Raw genomic sequence first — 22,026 nt, forward strand, 5'->3', positions numbered from 1 at the left:
CCCTAGAAAAATTTAGAAATTAAATAACAAAAAGTTGAATTAAATCATTTGTTCGGCAAAAGAACATAAAGCAAATTCACTAGCATTATCAAGCACCCACTTAATCGTAAATGATAAAATATTGTTTTTATTTATTTTATTTGCAATTATTAAGATGACAGTAAGCATAATTTTGATTGAGATTAGCTGGCTGTTAATCATAGATGCCATGTTCCACGTGAGGTATCAAGTTCTATAATATTTTAGGAATTTGTGATGTCAAGAGATAGTACGTACGTAGATGTTGTGAGGAATACTAAAAACCTGCTTTTGTTTCAGATTATACGGTCAAGTTTGTACGTAGATAAATCCTTCTCCTGTGAAAAATATGAATAGTTTTGGCTATAGCAAGCCCGCCCCGTCCATCATAGATTTTCTGCTATATATAACAAATTAAGAGACTGGACTCAGCTTCCTGCTGGTATTCTAGAGTGCATAGCAAGCGAGGTAAGTGTTGCTGACGATCATCGATTTTTGGTGGAATTTGCACTGCATCGACACATCAATGAGACCTCCTCCTTCTCATCATCTTCCATGGTTAATTAATGCTCTCCAAAGATAGAAAGAAGAAAACTCTGGATTTCTTTTGTCTTCATGATTCAAAATTGTATCAGATTCCATGGTTACCAGCAAAGGTGGTTCATAGAAAATGACAATAGAATTAGTAGGTTAATCCGAGATGATTTTGATATTTTTGTTAATTCTTTTAAATTTATGTTTTAAAAATATTTAGCCTTCATTGTTGTCTTGTTTGGTAATTAAGCTTTATTTTTTTATGGAGTTACCCGATATCACAATCAAATTACAGATTTTACATGCTAACTATAATGGGTTTGGATTACTTATTTTTACTGTTAATTTTTTAAGTTAATTTATTATCATTGCATTTTTTATTTGAAATATTTAAGTTATCTAACCTTATTAAACTCAGCTAAATTAATGAATTAATGACCCAAGTCTCAGTTTTTTTTTAAGTATACCTGTGTCATCTTAGTATTTTTTTTATGTTAGAAAAAATTAAGCCAGCCCACGGTGTATTTGCATGCCACCTATCTAGTATTAGCTATTTGTCGATAAGGAAGCGAAGCATGGACGTGTGTAAAGATAGGAGGACAATGACGAAGTAGAGAAGGAGAGCGAGGGCGGTGATCATCAAGTGGAGGAGGAAGAGGATGACCGTGATAATGAAGAGGAAGAGCATGATGGGGATGTACATGTGGTAGAGATCCCATTAATAATGGTGAATTTAGTAAAAAAAAAACGTTGATGGAGATGAAGATGGTAAGTTTGGTCTGTTTATAGGTGGCTAAACAATTTTTGATGAACAAGAAGAAGCTAGTACAGAACTGGAGGAGTATGGCAATGGGGTAATTATACATGATTATGAAGACGTCCAAGGGCTAGATGATGATGGGCAGGCCCAGGAGGTAATAGTTCGTGTTTTTTTAAATTTTAAATTTTTTATTTTTAAAATAATTTTTTTATTATTTATAAATCATTTTAATATATTAATATCAAAAATAATTTTTATTCTAAACCAAATACATATAATCCTAATCACACCCTAAAGGAACAACTCTATCATTGAGGATGACTTTAATTAATTCATAGAAGAGACTCACTTATGGTGCTTCTAGGTTTCTTCTGTGCATTTTGTTTTATACAGAATTATTAAATTATGTGAAAATTAATCTTAACCCCGTGTGAGTGTCAGGTCAAAACTAGGTTTAGTTTTTTCTAAAACATCATCATTATAATTTCTTGAATAAAATATTAGAACAGCATCATTTTTTGAATTGACTTGCATTACTGATAACTTGGACGGGACACCTTTTCTCGAAGGTTTCTATTTTTTTTTTCATAGTTATGATTTATTGACATGCAATATTAGTGACCCCACAACGTGAGGAGCAGCTATTTATATATATATATATATATATATATATATATATATATATATATATATATATATATATATATATATATATCAGTGTCACGAAAGATGATGCATCATACAATCATTTTTTGAGTATACCCCACAACGTGATTTTTTACATCTCAAGAAAGAAAAAACCTATATTAGAAAAATCTCAAAAGCTCAAACCATACACAGATTTCCTTGGACTGCTCTCTATGATAAAAACATGAACCAGCTTGCTCGAATCATGTTTCCTTTATGGAATGGAACATCTGGACAAGAAACATGTATGAAATTCACTTCACCAGGTTACCTCACCTATATCATAATCATCCTATGCGGCAATTCCTGAAACGCAGGAAAATGAAGAAGATCATGTCAGCACCAGAGAGCATCGTGATGATGGCGTGTAAGATTTTGCAAGAAAAGAATTTCATCAGCATCGGTTACATGTACTAGGATGAAAGCAAAAACTAAGTGATAAAAAATATAGGAGCTTAGACAATCAAGGTCCAATAATTTGCGGAATCGGCACAAAATGTTGGACAGTTGGAGTAATAAATACTACGGATTCGCAGTGGGGAAATCCACAAAGAGAGACTATTCTCATTATATTCTGCAGTTTTTCCTATGACAGTTGTGTTCTTCTGAGTTATGAAAGCTTTGATAGCAATATAAAATGAAATGTTACATGAGGAAAAGCAGCATTGATAATCAGAGAAGAAATCAGCTTAAACATGGGGGCAAAGAATACTTACCTCTAGTTGATTGTCTATTAGCAACACTATAACCACCAACATAACCAGCAGAATTTTTAGTCATAACATCAGAAGCTGCAGTTCCAAGCCCAAAACCAAATGAGCCTGACACTTCTGGCTCTGAAGGTGAAGATTGCCAGGTGGAATCCCCATATAATGATTCCTTTTCATAAAAGTCTGCATAAGCCCCTTCATAACCACCATTGGATGCAACATGAGATGATGTCAGTGCAACACCTGTCCTACTGTTTCTTCCATAACCTAAACCTCCTAGACCAATATCAAAATCTCCACTGCCAAAGCCTAGATTGCTACTGCTATTGACAGAGCCAACTCCTCCACCTTGCCCGGAATTAGCAGAGGAGCCCCAAAGTGCTCCAATACTGCCAAAAGAACCCATTCCTGAGTTTCCAGTTCCAGAACCCATAAAAGTACTGGAGTTGTTGGCGCTTGAAGAATGATTATTACTTCCATTTCCCCATAATGTGTGAGCTGTTGAATTTAAGACAGAACTACTTCCTCCATTGCCTACACTAAGCCCTATGGGGTTGCCATACCTGCTTGCATTTCCACTATATGAAGGGCTAACTCGTCCATAGCCAGCATTAGAATTAAGGTTTGAATTTCCCCCATAACTTGGGTTCAACACCTGCTCAAAATTCAATCCCATCCCATAACCAGTACCAAACGGAGAAAAGTTAGTCCGTCCAACATTAACAGAACTAAACCTACCATCCATTCTAACTCCATACCCTCCAACAGAACTTTGGTTATATCCCTGAGTATAACCATTGAGGAAGCTACTGACTCTACTTGGACTATAGTTAAGTCCTCCTAACTGGTTCCGTGTTGGCCCTGGGGATAATTCCTTTGGGACAGCCCGCTTGACCTCAACCATTTTACCGTTGAGTTCATGAAAGGTTTTGTGCAATACTCTATCAACCGCTTCCTCTGAATCATAGGTGATGAATCCAAAACCTCTTGGCCTTTGAGTGTTGTGATCATACATAACCACCACATCTACAATCACTCCAAACTGATCAAAGTACTTCTTAAAGTCACTATCTGTAACTGTAGATGCTAAACCTCCTACAAATATCTTCTTTGTTCGGGCAGGACGAGGTGAGCCATTAATGCTGCTACTATTTTTGTTCAGAGTGCTCTGATCCTCCCTAGGAACTGCCTTCTTTGCCTCGACCTGCAAAGGAAAGATTGATTAGGAATAATATATTTTCCATGTTTGCATATAGTCCAAAGTTTCATAACTACTTAAAACAGTGAAGCAAAACATTGTCTCTTTGTCGCATGTAAGCAATAGACACTTGGAATTGAGAAACTTAGCAAATTTTTTATCTTCATACTCTTTTCCTAATGATGTTGCAAGATTTTGCATTACTCGGAATCGTCTGTTTGTATTGAAAACATGGGCTGGCATGAGATGCGGGACAGTAGATTGACACGTTTTATCTCCTTATTTTGTAAAATTTTTCATTCGTAGTTCATAACTTTTCAGCAGCACAACAAATTACCAAAAATATGTATCAAGCTCTCACCTTTTGTGTAGATAAGCTTCACCTCCCTCATTTTTTAAACTTTTGCACCAATGTTTTTTCCATTAGCATCAGCAATTAATGAGACATTAATTACAGTTTGTCTGTTTTATTGAAGCCTGATTGTTTCCTCCGATCAACTTGACTCTCATGGAAGCCATTTCTCATATCCCTTAGCACGTGTACTTTTATTCTAAAACAAGATTTTCTTGACAATCTAGCAAATGCACATGTTATGTTGTGAAATTCTAATCTCTGATTGCTGTTTAAATTTGCCGAAACCAAAACGAACTATAATGCTGACAAGGGTTTCATCACATCCTATACCTCAGGGAGTAATGCCAGCTAGCTTTCTAAACATTTAAGCTCTGAGTCTTACTTGAATTGTTCAATATTGACATACAGCAACAACAAAAATTCCCCATCCACCTCCCAAGGAAAATAAAATGTCTACATTATTACTCTAGACAATGCAGAAATAATCCTTTGTCGTCATCTACTATACACAGCCACAGAATCACAAAAGATGGAATTTATTTTTTATGATAGGATAGAAATTTATGATGATCAAATTTAACCAGAAGTAAATCATTATCGTTCGAAACCCATATTATTGAGAATCAAAACATAACAACTTACATTTCTACCATCTATAAGGTGCTTTTCCATCACAACTCTCTCAGCAACAGCAGGGTCAGCGAAAACAACAAAACCAAAGCCACGAGCACGACCTGTGGCTCGATCCTTCATTATGACAGCTTCTAAAACATCCCCAAAAGACCGGAAATACTCCTTGAGACGATCTTCATTTGTGTCCCATGAAATCCCACCAATGAATAACTTTCCAAGCTCCATTTCCATTCTATACACAAATCCCACCAACAAACATAAAACGAAACAATCAGCACATAAAACTAACAATCTCATAAAAAAAATTAGCCATGTCTCGTTCTATACCAATCAAACAGCAGATCTTAATTCTAATACAGAATAGACACATCTACAACAAAATCCAATCCAATATCCACTGCCACAATACATCCAGCTCAACAAAAGACACGATACTATATTAACAACAACAATCAAACACATCATACCATAATGCAGATTAAACCAAGAAAAACAATACCTTGTCTGAGATACAAGCAAAGCTCGGATATTTACAAGCGTATATCAAAAGACCACTCTTGGATTCAATCCCAAAGTAGAAACAACCTTCAAACAATCAAATATCAAGCAAAAGCAATCCAGGAATCCTGAGAAACAAACAGAAAGATACCAACTTTGGTAAGAAAATGAGTACAAGATCCAGAACCCGGAATTCATCATCAAAAAGATTGCTTTTTTGATTGAAAGTTTACCAGAAAAAAAAATCCAGATAGAAAACTTAAAAAATCTAAGATCTGAGAGGAGACATGACAACAAGAGAGGGTGAGAGAGACCCTTTCTTTTTCTGCTCTCTCTCTCCTCTCTTTCTCTCTTTGTAAGTTACTGTTGTTGTTGATTAAAACTTATCAAAGGATTCAAACTTATCGAAGAAATAGAGAGAGAGAGAGTGGATTTGTTTACAACAACAAAAAAATGGGTTCTTATGTTTATGTCTTTATACATATATATAATGAGAGAGAGGGAGAGAGATGGAGAGGTTTAGCTTTGGCTATCCTCTCGTGTAAGAAAGTTACAAAGGAGAAGATGGAAGATGGTGACTTTCCAAGAATTAAATTTTGCCACCTTTTACTTTCTTCTTTTTTTAATTATTATTAGTATTATTATTGTTTTGTATGGTCGAAAGTAGTTTTCTTGTTTTGAAGTTTTCACCATTAAACTTTCAAGTCCTTTTCAAATAAGTTCAGCAGATTTTTATTTTTATTTAATTAAAAAAAGAGTGTTAAAATGCAAGCGATGGTAAAGTTAATTCCTTTGTTATTTCTTCCCTAAATGAATTGATTGAAATTTGTCAAAAAGGTTTAACAATTCGAGGATTAGATAAAGGATACCATTAATTATCCCATATCTCAGGCATCCAAAAATTCTATGAAGATGAGAGTTTGGCTCCTTTACCTTTGAAGAAAGCAACGGTCCTTTGCTGTGCTCTAATGCGAGCGATGGTTAAAGTTAATTCCTTTGTTATTGTGAAACATGTTTGCTATGATTTTGTGTTTGGATGAGAAAACTATTTATTTTTAGTAAAAATTAGAAAAAAATTTAAAGGTTTCCAATGCTAGAAAAAAAAAAAGATGGCAAGAGATTACAAACCAAACCCAACTCCCATTTATGAGTGTTCCTTAGTAAGTGTTCTGTAGTCCCTTAAAAATCCTTTTTCATTTTATGCTACCAAACAAGCCTTTAAAATGTGGCTGTTTTCTGCCACACAATACGGTTGCTTGATGTAGAGGCAAGGCATGGCTATTCATCCCTATCCCATTAGATATGCTTGGACAAAGTTATCTATAAAAAGCCTTGTTATAACTAAAACTCTCTGATGCTCGATCATCATATCCGAGACTTGAATCAATCTAATTATAACTTAGATCGACTTCTGACTGAATTAACTTGAAGTAAAACAGTAAAATAATCAAAACTATGTAGTTTTGATCTTTTATATTAGAAAAAACAGGTAAATCTTGGATGATTTTGTCGACTCATTATCCCATTCCTGCACCAAATCTACCCAGAGAGACAGAGGTGACTTTGAAAATGTGCATATGAGTAGATAGGTGAAACAGAGGAATCACATACAAACAAGTGGATAGCCCATAAATGTTCCAATAGATAAGATGGTTACTTCCTTGTTATTTTGTGAAAACAACTCTGGACACACCTTTATATTATAAAACATAAACAAAGTTGGAGATGTGCGAGAGACAGAAGGGATCCTTGTCTTCCCCACTCATCCAAAGAACACCAAGAACACCTTGATCCATCAACAAATACACATTTTGTGCAAATATTTATTTATATAAAAAGAAGATAGTGCACATGCATGACGTTATAGGATTACAATTCCATGACCTTACCCACTCTGCTTTTTCCCTTTTTAAAGAAAGATGGGAATATCATGATAAAAAATCCCCTTGCAGGCCACTAATCATGTCCAAAGGCTATTATTGATGCTAATGTTTATTCTAATATTTTTTATTTCTAGTATCGCTGGAAAAAATAGATTGGGGTTTGAGATTTTTTATTATTTCGAGCTGATTTTTTAAAAAAAAAATAATTAAAGATTACTTTGAAGTAAAATATAAGTTCTTGAGATTTATAAGGTGTTTTTTAAGATTCAAATCTCGATTTTGTGATGATCTAGGAACTAGGAGGAGGCAATGCATGGCATGCGGCTGCAATAATTTTATTTAATGAAATAGTTTGAAGCTTGAATGTCTCCTCCGTGATGAAATGCAAGAAGGCAACACACCCACTTTCAATGAACTACCAACAAACCAAAGAATCCGAGATTCCCGACTCAGCAGCAAAGATAAGGTTTTCTTGTTTCTGTTATTTGGGTTCGAAACTCAGCATGTATATCTGTTATTCCTGCGATATCTTACTTGTCTGCTAGACTTATAGGGTGTTTAGTGAATCCGAGAATTAGTTATAATATTCGTAAACTGTCCCGAACATCCCGAGTTAAAAAAAAAAAATGAACTTTAAGGGCATAAAAAAACATGACATCACATTATAGTTTTAAAACCTCATCTAGTAATTGATTTGAGATAATGCTCAGGTTATGATTTGATAGATTTAACATGGATTATTTTTTTTAATAATTAAAATAATATTATTTTAATAATTTTTTAAAAAATATTTAATGTGTTTTTATATGGATCCTTACTAAATTTTATCTTAAATCACGAATCAATTTGTTTTTTTATTAAATTATATTAATTAAGTTTTTAAACCTGAATTAATTTAAATTCTAAACTAGTATGGCTTGAATTAACACTTGTCTTGATGAGTATTTTATAAAAAGAAAACCACAAACCTCAAACTCCAGGGTACCGTTTATTTTTATGGTTGGAACATGCTTTTTTTAAAAATAAATTAAAAAAAAAAATACTTACAACTTGTCTCTCCAGAACCCCTTAAAGGCTTAAACCCTAAATTTCGCAAAACCATGAAAACCCCAGTCTCTTTCTCTCACATGAGCAATACCCAAAATTACAAAGCCTTCCTCTCTTTCTAAATGTTAAAAATTACCATTTCAAGAATGAAGGCACTAATCACCCCACCATTTTCATTCTCTCCAATGTCCAAAAAGGCCACACCTTTAGCTTCCAGTTCCTTCTCTTTAGCTTCAAAATTCAATCTTTTCTCTAATCTTCAAAACCCCATTTCTTATTTCCCTCTAAAACCCTCTATGATTTCACTTCCCTCAAATTTTCCAATTCAGACCCGGTGTGTCCATTCAAAATCCTCTCTTTCTTCTTCATCTGGTGAAATTCATGTGATTGTTGGTCCTATGTTTGCTGGCAAAACTACTACTCTTCTTCACCGGGTTCAAGCTGAAATCAATGATGGCAGGTTTAAATTTCTGTTCTTTAGCTTATTTTGTGTTTTTATGATCTGGTTTCTTTGTTTGAATTTGATTTTGTTGCTTGCGTATTTTTTTGTACTTTTTTTGTTCGGTTTGGCTTTAAATTTATAGTTTCATTGTTGATACTTTGGTTGTTTCGAGGCTCATACTAGACAAAGTGAAATGCAAAATATTTTTTTGTAGGTTATAGACGTGAATGTAGTATGATACATATTATAGAGGAATTAATGGTTTAGTTTAAACTTTAAAAAGGTGGGATTTTGGCAATGTTTTTTGTCGGATTGATGGAGTGAGATTATCACTGGTAGACATTGTCAGCTTTCAGGTTAGGAATTTGCGTGAATTGGAAAAAAATATTAAAGGGTCTTTGTATAACGGGGAGATTGAACGAAGCCGTGGGGCTATTATGGCGATCAGGGTTGGAAGTGGACCATGGGATCTATGCTCTTCTGTTGCAAGAATGCATTTTCAAGAAACTTTATAATAAAGGGAAAAGAATCCATGCACAAATGGTTGTTGTTGGGTATGTTCCAAATGAGTACCTGAAGACTAAATTGATGATATTGTATGCAAAATCTGGGGATTTAAAGACTATGCATTTGTTGTTTGACATGTTGATGGAGAAAAGCTTGATTTCTTGGAACGCATTGATTGCTGGATATGTGCAAAAAGGGCTTGAAGAAATGGGACTTAGTTTTTATTATGAAATGAGACAAAATGGTCTGACACCAGACCAATATACCTTTGCGTCAGTTTTCAGAGCCTGTGCTACTTTAGCAACACTGGAGCATGGGAAGCGAGCCCATTGTGTCATGATAAAGTGCTTTCTTAAAGAAAATGTTGTAGTCAGTAGTGCCCTCATGGATATGTACTTCAAATGCAGCAGCCTGTATGATGGACATTTGGTCTTTGATAAATCATCAAATAGAAATGTTGTCACCTGGACTTCTTTGATATCTGGGTATGGCCATCATGGAAGAGTCGCGGAGGTGATAGAATCATTTCACAGGATGAAAGATGAAGGTTTCCAACCAAATTATGTTACTTTTCTTGCAGTCCTTTCTGCTTGTAGCCATGGAGGTTTGGTTGATGAGGGTTGGGCCTATTTCTCATCAATGAGGAGAGATTATGGAATCCAGCCTAGAGGGAAACATTATGCAGCCATGGTCGATCTTCTAGGCCGTGCTGGGAGGTTAAAAGAGGCTTATGAGTTTGTTGTTAATGCACCATGCAAGGAACACTCGGTTTTATGGGGTGCTTTGCTTGGTGCTTGTAAGATTCATGGTGATATGGACCTGATAGAGCTTGCCGCTAGGAAATACTTTGAACTGGATCCAGAAAATGCTGGAAAGTATGTAGTCTTATCTAATGCCTATGCTGCTTTTGGACTTTGGGATAGTGTTGCAGAGGTTAGGGGGGTGATGAGAGATACAGAAATAAATAAAGAGCCTGCTTATAGCAGCATTGAGGTTCAAGGGAAGGCCCACTTTTTCCTACAGGGTGATAAATCTCATAGGGAATCTGAGGAGATATACAAGACTATTATTGAAATGATTTGGATTTTAAATGATGCAGGCTATGTTCCTGATTTGAGTGATTGTTAATTATTGACAGAGCCCATTTTCTTTGCGTATCTTCTTTTCTCTATCTTGTTGAGAATCATGGCTCTTAACTTACTGGAACTCAATTTGGAGAATCCACTATAGATAAGGAACATTAATTATCACAAATGCATTCTCCAGCAATAGACAGCTTTCATTTTTAAGTTTAAAATGCACCTTGTTGAAGGATGTACAAGAGAATGGCTCTGGGTTGAAAGAAGTATTGGCTCATTTGGGTGGTGAAACCCAATAAATTTTGTGAACTGCACCCAACTGTGATGTGAGTACTTTGAGCATCAAGGGAAAGCACTAAATTCCTTGTATTATCCAGGACATGTCATGAAGATGACCAGCCTTCTTGTTGACTCGTTACAAGTTGGCAGTGAGGAGTAAAAGCATTTGAAACATGGTGTACAATCTATTCCTTTTATCCAAAACCTGTCACCCTTGGCTGGGCTTCCATTTGATTATTAGAGTTTTATGGTGCTTAGCTGCGTAGGTTGATCATCTGAGGTAAAGCTGTTTGTGTATCATTGTATTTGAGCTTTGCTTGTTTTGATTTATTCTTCATAATAGTAAAATAATACACTCCTAAACAATATAACTAATTCCTTGCCTGATCAAGGTCCAACATTCTCTAGATTTTTTTGTTATAATTTGCTCAGAATTCATGTTCAATGTTAACATGTAGCTGTTTCAATTTAATTTTCTTGCAATAACTGTACCCTGAGGTTTCTTCTTTTTTACTTGGCTATTTTATTCTCGCTTCAAAATTAAGATTCTGTCCTGATGCTGTTGTGAGAAAAATAAAAAAATAATGTTGTGATGCTAAAACAGTAAAAATTGAAAGTTTATAGCAAGAAGGAAATTACATATATATCTAACTTGTATTTGGGATTTAGGATTTGCCAATTAGCAGTTTTGGTGAGTTAGTTTAAAGTGGTGTCCCATTGGGAATTAAACAGTGTCCTATTATCAGCATAATTGTTGTTTTATTCATTCTCCTTTTCTAACTGTAATGCAGAAACGTAGCAATTATAAAATCAAACAAGGATAATAGATATGGGTTGGATTCAGTAGTGACACATGATGGGGTTAAATTACCATGTTGCGCACTGCCCAATCTATCATCATTCAAACAGAGTTTTGGTCAGGATGCTTATAATCAGGTATCTCAATGCCAAAATGTGTTAATTTGTATTTTATAGAATGTTTCTCAAAGCATTTATCAAGCAACTTGTCTGAACTCTCATATATGAATAATTTAGCAGTTAAAGTTGCCTATACATCATTTCAAGTTTTAATTCTTCATGTCTTTAAAATGAAAGGTAAATTTCTTTTGCAAGAAGTTCATTGGAAAACATTTGAATGTTGGATGTTGGGCATATACATTTTGCAAGCATTTGATATGCAAACTTGATAATAAAGACTAATGACAATTAGTTGATGACAGCTAGATGTGATTGGCATTGATGAAGCACAATTCTTCGGAGACTTGTATGATTTTTGCCGTGAAGTTGCTGATCATGATGGCAAAACTGTGATAGTTGCTGGCCTGGATGGTGACTATCTGAGGTTTATTTCAAGCTCCCCACTACTTTTTTTCAACGATTTTGTGCCCATTCTTATGCTCTTCTCCAGAGTTCTTGCTCATTACCCTTTTTTTAGTTGTGTTTCATGATTTCATATATTATAACCTTCCTCTCAAATTCAATGGTGTCCCTTTTGAAAGTGGAATAAAATTTTCACAGGAGGAGTTTTGGTTCCGTTCTTGATATAATTCCCCTTGCTGATTCTGTAACCAAGTTAAGCGCACGATGTGAAATTTGTGGAAAACGTGCTTTCTTCACCTTAAGAAAGACCGAGGAGACACGGACAGAACTTATTGGTGGGGCTGATGTTTATATGCCTGTATGTCGACAGCATTATGTCAGCGGACAAGTTGCTGTGGAAGCTGCAAGAATGGTCCTGGAATCTCAGAAGGCTCAGTGTGGCTCCTGTCCGTAGCTCAACTATTCTTATTATCACAATACGCTGATTTTGCTATTGTGCTGCCAGTCGGTGCAATATATTCAGAACTGAATTTTTAAGATGCATATTCTGCCCCTTTCGTAGGATTGTACATACAGTTAAATCTTTTGGAAGGGGAAAATTTTGTACTGTGATGAATGTGGGATTTTGAACAACTGCAATCATGGAAAAAAAACAATTGGGTTCAGTCCACTATTGTTATTGTTACTAGTTTGTGTGGATGAAAACGTTGATAAAAAATTCATAAAATAACTACTCATTTACGAAAATTTTGCTACATCTATGCTTCGTAGTTCTACTTCAGCTTCTGTCTCAGAAACTAAACATAACATCCTTGATCTTCAGTTCTCTCTCCTCTTGTTTTTCTATCAAGGTTTGTGATGCCAGTTGTTCTCAAAAGCGTACCTTTTATCTTTAAACGCCCATTCTAGTTTTTCCTGTTCACTAATGTTGAAGGGACCAAAGCTCGCATCCCCTGTGAGCAAAATCCTTTGTTCTTTGATCAAAATACAATCTTTATCACCTTTTCCATCTGGGTTTGTTAGAAACTTTAGTGGTGTTAACTCAAAAGATGACGAGTCAGTACGTGACATGAGACAGAATGGGAAAGATTACTCAACCATTCAACCTTAAAGCACCTGGAAGATCTATCAATAAGATTAACACCGTACCCAAAAGGACTATTGTCACTCAATTAATGCGTACTGTTTATTGCGAATGAAAGAGGAAGGGATTGTTCTTAGATTCCCTTTTTTATTTCGGTGATGGCATATTATGCAAGAAGCTGGTTTACCCGGACAAGCTACAGGGTTGTTAATGGATATGAAGGGTGTTTATTAATTTATTGTTGCCAAGGTTTAGGTCGTGTAATGTTGTGTCGGATATATTTGTAGCTTCTCATTGTCTCTGTGTTGCATCCAATTATTATTATTATTATTAACAATCCACTAAAACATACATGTGGGGAGTTTTGGTGTGGCTCTTAAGAACAAATTGTCTTTATTTTTTGTTTTACCATCAATTTAATTCCATCAATTTATTATCCTTCGGTATTATATTAAGCTTAACCCGACCAGCCGCGCGCCAATGATCTAGAGTTTTCGATGACACGTTCAGCAAAGGGTGTTTCCCCTGATGAGCATTCATTTTGGTTGGTGATGAAAGCACTTTGCATGGTTAATGAGGTTGGTAATGTCTGTCATTAAGTTAATGGCATCGCTGGTTTTTCCCCTTTTGAGTAGTTTCACAAAGTTTTCACGTCTTGTCTTGTGATGGGACACCAGATGAAGTTCTAGGCACTCAAGGTTCCATCATCTCCTAACATGAACACCATTGCTCTGTCGGGGACTTTGCTCATTAACAACTCCATATGTTGTTCGGTACCTGTGCCTTGTGCCCTTGAGGCAACACTTACCGGTTAAGCTTATGTTAAAACTGTTTAAAAAGTGATTTTCATCAATTAAATCACACCTCCCCTTGGAGATGCTCTAAAAATCAAGACTAGTTTCTTGTTAAGAGAAGTGGGCAACCTCTTTTGGAGATCTTAGAGAAAATTTCAATTCCATCCACGGCCAATCTGATTTGCTATGGATCATGCACAGTCCCTTACATCACTTGAAAAAATAAAAATTATTTGTACAAGTAAAAAACAATCCAGTTAAAGAAATAATAAAGAAAAAGTTGAACCTGTGCCTCAGAATTGCAGAATTACAGCAAGGCTTAAAAAGCCATTCAGTCCCGAAAGATGGTTATTTGGTGAAAATTTTCATCATAGGCGACACTAATTAACATTAAAATAACATTTTAAAAAACAAAAGCTTAAGAGAATATGAATATATGTCTCATGGCAAGTCCCAAATTGTAAAGGCAGCGACGCTGCTACACAAGGCAATGGAATATGAGACCACCCCATCACACGGAGGAGCTCCAGGTGGAGGACCTCAACATGTCTGAGGTTTTATTTGTGACGTTTTACTTTGGAATTTACAAACATTGATCAAAATCGTTTGCTCCAATGTTATAGTAAGGATTTTGAAGTTTAAATCCCCGTCACAGTTAACACAAGAAGCAATCTTAACAATGATCAAGACCTAAAAAATACTAATAACAAAGAGAAGACTAAAGAACAAAAAACCTGATTTGAATTAACCTCAAGAAACGATTAAAGATCAAAACTTTGACATGATCAAATCTTTGAAGAATATGAAGCAAAGCTTGGAAAGAGACTGTGTTGCTGGCCAAGGCAAAAGCTGTGGAGATGTAGGCAAAATGAAAGAAGCAGCTATAATTATTTATAGAGCTTCGTGGGTTGATTTTGGACCGTTGGATGAATATGTTGTGGCTGATGATGAAGTGAGGGTTACAGGATAGCCGACAGTGTCATTAGGGTTTTTATAACTTGCACTAGCTAACAAGAGGCCTGCCTATTACGGGCCAGACCAATTTGTAGCCCATTCTTCTAGGGCCTAACTTATTACGTATATTTATAAACAGGTCTTGAACCGGAAAATATAGTTTTTTTAAAAACAAATTATTCAATTAGAAGTTCTATTTTAATGATATAACAAAACTAGTTTGGTGTCCCGGGTATGCTAGACCAAATTTTATTTAAGCATGAAAAAAAAAATTTAGACAATGATAGCACTTTTAAGTATAAAAAAATCTAAAAGTTAAATTAAATCTCAATTAATTTGATGATATAATAAAAAAATATATGCAACAATAATAACAAATTAAAAAAATATTAATTTGGATCAAGATAAGTTATCTCACAAGACCTATTATATAGCACATGAAATTAAGATAATCTTATACAAAAATAAAATCATTTAAATCAATTATAAAAAATCATTAAAAATACCTAAATTAATCCGATGAAATCTTTCAAGTGAATCGAAAGATTTGCAAAACCCCAATCAATAAAATATCGAGGAATGAAGTTAAAAAAGAAAATTGCAATAAAAATAGATTAAAACAACAACGAACAATCAAAACAATAAATATCAAATTTAATATAAAATAAAATAAACTAAAATATTAAAGGATGTAATTAAAAAAAAATAATTAAGGAAATAATTAAAAAATAACAACCTAAATAATAAACAAGATCAAATTTAATATAAAATAAAATAAACTAAATATTAAATATTAAAAGATGCAATCTAAAAAAAATCAATTAAGAAAATGATAGCATGATTGAGATTGTAATAACGATTATAATTCAAAATGCTTTTAACTTATAAATGTATCAAAATAAAATTATTTTATTTTTAAAAAATTATTTTTTACATCAGTATATTAAAATTAACACATTAAAATATTTTAAAAATATAAAAAATTATTCTAAACAAAAAAACAGAAAATTTTTCACCTTAAGAATTCATTATGAAAGCTGGAGTGTGACCGTCAAACACGCTGTCCAAAGAATGCACGAGATCACCCATGCGCATCCGTGTGAGGATTTAATTGAATAATATTTTATTTATGCTAAAAAACTAAATTCCCCTCGGTCATAGTTGATAATTAAAAAAAAACAAATTAAAAAGACTAAAAATCCATTGATGATCGAGTAATCAAGCCTTTTCCTGGCTGGTTCGGGAACTGGGTCTAACAACTACGGAGCCAAGCAACACGACAAAAGTAAAGGAAAAACTACAAAACAACAAAGCTTTCTTATGCCTTGTTTGTTTCAAGGAAACCAGATTCCAGGAATTCATTTTCCTTCTTTTCTGGTGTTTGGCAACCATCCGGAAACTTAGTCAAAGGAAAATGAATTCTGGTCAACAAAAACAATTTACTTTAGCCGCAGGAAAGTGTTTTCCTTTCCTTGTCAAAAGGAAAACACTTTCCTATCTTTACTGATAAAACACATCTGCTTTCGAGAATCACTCTTTCCTCTCTGCGCATCTCTGTCCAAAAACAATTGAAAGCAAGAAGATCTGGGAATCACACTCTTCATTTCAGTCTTCATTTCAGGTATTTTCTCCCTCAAATTTTTCTATTATTTCTTTTATATTGTTATCTTCTTCGTATTTTTTAGATTGCAAGAATTATAGAAAATCCTTGATCTTGTTTGTCTGTTGCAAAAATCACGATATATATTTTCTCTGTTTAAGTTATCTTCTGCATGTATTTCTCTATTTATATCTTCTGCCTGTCAATTTAGAACCCATACCCAGTTGTCTTCTTCATCCCCTCGTCACAGTAAAAAATTCTCACATAAAAACCCAACCAATTGCATCACAATCAAGCCATACAAAACACATTTTTCCTTACAAATTCTGCAGCTTATTGAGAGAAACAAAAATCCCCAAACAAGACCCAACCAGCCCCTACCCTGTTTTCCCTCGTCACAGTCAAAAATGCTCACAGAAAAACCCAACCAATTTCATCACAATCAAGCCATACAAAACACATTTTTCCTTACACATTCGGCAGCTTCTTGAGAGAAACAAAAATCCCCAACCAAGACCCAACCAGCCCTACCTTGTTTCCCCGTAACCGGATCCAAAACAAAGAGAGTGACGCAAATAAGAGGGGAAACTGTCGGGTGAGAGAGAGGGATGAGAACTGGGGATCAGGAGCAGATTAGTGATAGGTGACAGAGAACCGAGAGAGAGAGAACAGGGGAATGATGATGGTGTCCTGCCCCTTGAATCTGTGATGGTGTCCTGCTTCTTCAGTGAACAGGGGAATGGTATTGCTGAACCGAGAGAGAGCAGGGGAAGAGAGACAACCGGGAGAGAATGATCAGTGATAGGCGAGAGAGAAACCGATTGAGAGGGAATGAGAAACTAAATGAGATGGGAATGACAATGGAATGAAACCGAATGAGAGGAGAAACCGAATGAAACCGAATGAGAGTGGGGGAATGAAATCGAATGAAACCGAATGAGAGTGGGGGAATGAAACCGAATGAGAGGAGAAACCGAATGAAACTGAAACCGAATGAGAGGATATGATGTCTTTAATTAGTTATGGGAGAGAGTTAGAGATAGGCAAGAGAGAACAGAGAAAACGATTTGGTTTTTTTTATAAAGCAAAAGGTATAGGCTGTTGTAGTTTGTTAATGTGGTTTTAGTAGAAAATCACATAGATAATGAGAACTAATTATACTATATTTGTAATTTTAGTTATAAATTATGTGTTTAATAGCGTAATGAAATATAATGTAATACAACTCTAAGTAGTTATTGTTCCTCTAAAAATAGAGATTAACAATAATTAATGTATTGATTGTGTAAGTATTTTATATGATTTTTTTAATATTTATTTCCTTAAATTTTATGGCAAAAAAATGCTAATTTGAGGAAAATTTGGGTTCAGAATTTTGTGACCCAACACTACTACAAGCCTGCTTGATAAGATGGTTTGACTATGTTTAAAATTTGGATTCAGACTATGTTTGTTATTTGACAAGTATGTTTACTTGTTTAATTCGGTCTAGCATGTTTAAGTTTGTAATTTGATCTAATATGTATGTATATGACATCGAAACTTAATATTTATGCATGACTTTGTTTGATGTTAGATATTTATTTTTATTTCTTGATGTTTATTTGATATATATTAAAGGGATAATTGCCTTTACCCGTAAAAAAAAAAAATATCCAAAAAACCCATCAAAATATTTTTTGAATCTATTTATCTTTTAAAAAAAACTTCATACCAAAAAAAAAACTCAAATATATAACTCTTACCATAAACTAATTTGGCTTTCTTCATATGAAAAAAAATTATTTTAAGCTTTTAAAATTGAAAAAATATAGTAATAGGTTTTACTTAAAAAATATTTCACAAGCTTATTTCTATATAATATGATATGACATATATAGTTATATTTTATAAAATAAGTTATGTACGAATATATATTATAATAAAAAAAATTCATCATTATACTTTTTAGATTTTATTTTTTTTATTGTAAGTGATTAAATATTAATATTACATATTTTATATATATTAGATAAACTTGAAACAAAATTTAATTCATTAATAAATTATTTTTCAGTTCATTTTCCATAACACTACCAAACACTGGAAAGTGTTTTCCTGGAATTCACTTTCCTGGAATTCACTTTCCAGGAATTCATTTTCCCTGGAATTCACTTTCCCTGGAATTCACTTTCCAGGAATTCATTTTCCCTGGAATTCACTTTCCAAAAGAAAATAACTTTTCTGCAAACAAACGAAGCCTTAAAAGAATCAATGCAACCCGAATAATGGATTTGCAAAGCAAACCTCATTACATCAAAAATGGATGAAGATGGTGTTTAAGGCTTCTCAAACTCCTTTCTTTTTAAACATCCTACACGAAAAAAACAAAAAAAAAATGCACTCCAGCTCCAGTTGTAGGCCTTTCAAACTATCCTCTAATCTAAAATTCACCAACTTTGTCCAATTCGATATCTACAATGTTCTTTCTGTAGCATCCTCTGCTTGTTATGTCCTCGATCTGCAGGATAACAAGAAAAACAGCAGTGTGGTTAGTCTAGATTGAGAATTATTGATGAACTCTGTGTGCTGCGTAGTACAAGCCTCTAACAAGAGTTGCCCAACCCACCATCAGTTTTTCAATGAGAAGTTCAAAATTAAGCATGTTGGCATCAACAATCAATTGCAAGGTGCATCTTTTTTGTTTTTTCTTCCAATACCCCTCAAAATGAATTTGGACTATCATTAACTTGTAAAGCAATTAATCTATGTTGCAATTTGAAAATTCAAAAATCACCAATATACTCAATGCATGCTTTACATTTTGCAGATAAGCAGTCATTTATAACTTGTTTCTGGAATAATTATATTTAGAAAGGTGCAGTTGTTCTTTAGGCCATATGATCAATCACATGCAGAGAATGTAAAAAATACCAGCCATCCCTTGACCTTTAATATTTGAACCGGTTAATTAATCCTTCTCATCCCTCACATAAGCTCAACCCTTGTTCTTTGCGCTGACATGTATAAAATGACAGCATCATGTCGGTTAAGGCACTCGTAATATATGCTCGAAACCTTTTCATAAAGGGCAGTTTACATGTGTGCGTGCGTGAAGTAAAAGTATGAGATCTTGTTCGCTACATGGAAAACTACTACAAACTCTTCACCATCCTGTTTATTCAGCATTCTCCAGAACTTGTAAAAAATATATAACATAAATTACTAAACCAGTTAAATAAGGGAACACGCTGCAAGCAAACTTTCCAGAAGAAATTGTAGCAATTATCCACAGAAAGTTTCTCAGATCCAAATGATTATAAATACGAGACAGCAGATACATGATAGCAAATGGATAGCAAATGGATTGTATTACGAAGTATAAATGCATAATAAAAGCAAACTATTTGTTCTATGAGATTCTGTTAGTTACATCAAGAAAACAACAAGACAAGTACTATGAAAGATTAGTAACATATCTACCTCACATTATATTCGATTTGAAAAACTTTAAGGAGCTTGGAAAATTCCATCCCTTGTATGTGTCTGAGAAAAAGCTTCCTTCTTCAATTCCCCAGGGGGGAAGTACAGTGAAATAAACAGGAAAAAACTCATTAAATCTCCAGCCATGGTTCTCTTGTATATGAAAAGTGTGCCCTAACCAGCAAATGCCATGTAAAATTATTCATGATCGTTACCAGTGGAGCAGAGTCATTCATCTCCACCACTAACGTTGATAGTCTGAACAACTTTAGGCAGATTGGTACTCATCAGATGTTGTCCACTTGACAGATTCTGTTCCACTGGATTAAAGAATTCCTTGATTCAGACTAAGCAAAAGATAGCTATGCAAACTTAAATATGTATTTCTTACCCTTTGTTTCACCGTTGCGATCTGGGACTGTTGTCAGTGTTACATCAGAGCTTAATACCCGTGCAAGATGCTTAACACGATTCAATCGTAATGGTTTTGCTGGTGTGCCTGGACCACAGTTTCAATGCGTGAACTTATAAGGTGGAACATACACAAATGTCTCTATAACCATGTGAATCATTTAACATGGGATACTCAATTGACAAATAATTTCGAACAAATATTTATGATGCCGGATCAAATGTAAATAACAATACTAAAGCTTACAGTTGGAAGTTGCGTATCCAGTCATCGTCAAATCTCCTGTAATTTTGTGACTATCACCAATATCCAGAGTATCAGCCAGTGACCGAGCAAGGTGCTTTATATGGTTTAGACGTGACCTTATAGGTAATTTAGCTAACTTATGTGCTGGAATTTCCAAACCTGCTGAATAAACTATTAGTGAGTATCAGGCTGCCTTCATATCAAATGCATTACAAAAATCACAAAACTCACCCACAGAATTTGCATTGCCTGCATTTACACTTCCTTGTCTTTGATCCAAATCGACATCAGAAATTCCATTAGATTGGACAGGAACAGAGATTACTGCTTGATTATTCCCGTTACTAGGAAGCATAAGCATTTCGTCACTATCCACAAGACTGGCCTGACTGGCCTGAGGGTCTCTCACATTTCGCGCTCTTTGTCTCCGCAACTGATAGTTTCTACGTCGTCTCGCAAGATGTTTTTCCCTCTCTTCAACACTCATTGCTTGCCTTCTTTGCCTGTCCCGTAATCGACGCCTTTCTCTTTCTTGCTCCTTTTGCAAATCCATCAACACTGCTCTTTCTGTTAATTCCTCCAGAATTCTTCAATTATTTCCTAAAAACTCAACAAACCCACAATCTAGACCAATCTTTCTGCATTCAAAACACAAAAACAACAAAAAAAAGATATTCTTTACCAACCAAAATACATAAAGTAACAAACTTTATGAGCCCATAAACAAAACCACCACCAACCCACGCATCAAAATCCAAGCAATACAAATCCAAAATCAACAACCTCCACAACCAAAACTAAACCAACAAAAATGTATTAAAGACTAGCTTTCACATACTCTTTCCGCAGATGAAAAACAGAAACAACACTATCATCTACAATTTATGAAAATAAACAGAACCCATCATCCATTTCTCATCTAATTCAGAAACCACGAGACCACATGAATCTCATGACTAACATTGTTAAGACAAGATAAACATTAGAAGAAAACAAAAGTATAATGCAAGAAATTGTCTAACTAACCTTAAAAAATATGATCTTTTTAATGTTGGAACTAAGATTTGCTTGTTTTCTTGGTTTATTAGAGAGACACAGTAAGAAACAAGGTCCGGGGTTGCTCTTGTTTTGTTTCGGACGGGTTGAGTTCTAAATGGTTGACACCAAATTTTGCCAAATCAGTATAATATGATGCATAATTTAGGCCTAATCACTCGGTTCTTGTGTATCTAATTAGGATGGAGCATTATGGGGCCCTTCCGTGCTGGGATCAAAAGAAATGTTATGTGAAACTGAAATCCACACCAACAATGGGCCAATTGGGCTGAGCTTATTGCTTCAAAAAATATTAAATCTTATTTTTATGTGAGTAAGAGAGTACTGTTACAAAAGTAATCGATATTTTTTTTAAAAATTGATCTTTTGAAGGAAAGGTAGTTTTTTTATGGGAGGGGATTACTTTCCTTGAACATCTACATTCCTGATATTTAAGATATATTTGAAATTCTGTAGTATCAAACGATT

General features: G+C 34.4%; 3 protein-coding genes and 1 non-coding gene across 11 annotated transcripts; 1 reads left to right on the forward strand and 3 right to left on the reverse strand.

Moving 5' to 3' along the window:
* Window positions 1-2,045: 2,045 nt before the first annotated feature.
* LOC133677351 (heterogeneous nuclear ribonucleoprotein 1-like) lies at window positions 2,046-5,950 on the reverse strand. The gene is made up of 5 exons (XM_062099334.1): window positions 5,627-5,950; window positions 5,395-5,521; window positions 4,905-5,127; window positions 2,716-3,913; window positions 2,046-2,305 (listed from the first exon to the last, which is right to left on the reverse strand). Exons 3-5 carry the CDS (start codon window positions 5,124-5,126, stop codon window positions 2,292-2,294), a joined length of 1,434 nt encoding a protein of 477 aa, XP_061955318.1. The 5' UTR covers window position 5,127; window positions 5,395-5,521; window positions 5,627-5,950; the 3' UTR covers window positions 2,046-2,291.
* A 2,333-nt stretch (window positions 5,951-8,283) lies between these two features.
* Window positions 8,284-12,620, forward strand: LOC133676700 (thymidine kinase a-like). 2 transcript variants are annotated; one of them, XM_062098422.1, is made up of 4 exons: window positions 8,307-8,783; window positions 11,422-11,566; window positions 11,851-11,972; window positions 12,149-12,620. In XM_062098422.1, exons 1-4 carry the CDS (start codon window positions 8,446-8,448, stop codon window positions 12,402-12,404), a joined length of 861 nt encoding a protein of 286 aa, XP_061954406.1. In that variant the 5' UTR covers window positions 8,307-8,445; the 3' UTR covers window positions 12,405-12,620. The 2 variants fall into 2 exon arrangements, 1 of the variants encoding a protein (XP_061954406.1); XR_009835649.1 differs by lacking the exons at window positions 11,851-11,972; window positions 12,149-12,620 and adding an exon at window positions 9,122-10,910 and having other exon boundaries at window positions 8,284-8,783; window positions 11,422-11,559.
* Window positions 12,621-14,116: 1,496 nt separating this feature from the next.
* On the reverse strand, window positions 14,117-14,206 carry LOC133677742 (small nucleolar RNA SNORD96 family). Its single transcript, XR_009835829.1, has one exon. It is a non-coding gene; the product is annotated as a small nucleolar RNA SNORD96 family (small nucleolar RNA).
* A 4,416-nt stretch (window positions 14,207-18,622) lies between these two features.
* On the reverse strand, window positions 18,623-21,749 carry LOC133677028 (uncharacterized). 7 transcript variants are annotated; one of them, XM_062098856.1, is made up of 8 exons: window positions 21,529-21,749; window positions 20,734-21,140; window positions 20,503-20,664; window positions 20,236-20,343; window positions 20,060-20,164; window positions 19,845-19,922; window positions 19,296-19,378; window positions 18,623-18,882 (listed from the first exon to the last, which is right to left on the reverse strand). In XM_062098856.1, exons 2-5 carry the CDS (start codon window positions 21,053-21,055, stop codon window positions 20,073-20,075), a joined length of 684 nt encoding a protein of 227 aa, XP_061954840.1. In that variant the 5' UTR covers window positions 21,056-21,140; window positions 21,529-21,749; the 3' UTR covers window positions 18,623-18,882; window positions 19,296-19,378; window positions 19,845-19,922; window positions 20,060-20,072. The 7 variants fall into 7 exon arrangements, with proteins under 7 accessions (XP_061954840.1, XP_061954838.1, XP_061954837.1 ...); XM_062098854.1 differs by having other exon boundaries at window positions 19,311-19,378; window positions 19,845-19,925; window positions 21,529-21,747; XM_062098853.1 differs by having other exon boundaries at window positions 19,845-19,925; window positions 21,529-21,747.
* Window positions 21,750-22,026: the final 277 nt, after the last annotated feature.

The sequence above is a fragment of the Populus nigra genome, chromosome 17, assembly GCF_951802175.1.
Source record: "Populus nigra chromosome 17, ddPopNigr1.1, whole genome shotgun sequence".
Classification (NCBI taxonomy): Eukaryota; Viridiplantae; Streptophyta; class Magnoliopsida; order Malpighiales; family Salicaceae; genus Populus; species Populus nigra.

Coding starts and splice junctions, on each gene's coding strand:
- LOC133676700 (XM_062098422.1), top strand. CDS start 8,446: ATGTTAAAAATTACCATTTCAAGAATGAAGGCACTAATCACCCCACCA. Junction 11,567..11,850: donor GTCAGGATGCTTATAATCAG/GTATCTCAATGC, acceptor AGTTGATGACAG/CTAGATGTGATTGGCATTGA. Junction 11,973..12,148: donor CTGGATGGTGACTATCTGAG/GTTTATTTCAAG, acceptor AAATTTTCACAG/GAGGAGTTTTGGTTCCGTTC.
- LOC133677028 (XM_062098855.1), bottom strand. CDS start 21,055: ATGGATTTGCAAAAGGAGCAAGAAAGAGAAAGGCGTCGATTACGGGAC. Junction 20,665..20,733: donor AGGCAATGCAAATTCTGTGG/GTGAGTTTTGTG, acceptor TAGTTTATTCAG/CAGGTTTGGAAATTCCAGCA. Junction 20,344..20,502: donor TGGATACGCAACTTCCAACT/GTAAGCTTTAGT, acceptor ACTGTGGTCCAG/GCACACCAGCAAAACCATTA.
- LOC133677351 (XM_062099334.1), bottom strand. CDS start 5,126: ATGGAAATGGAGCTTGGAAAGTTATTCATTGGTGGGATTTCATGGGAC. Junction 3,914..4,904: donor ACCTTATAGATGGTAGAAAT/GTAAGTTGTTAT, acceptor TTTCCTTTGCAG/GTCGAGGCAAAGAAGGCAGT.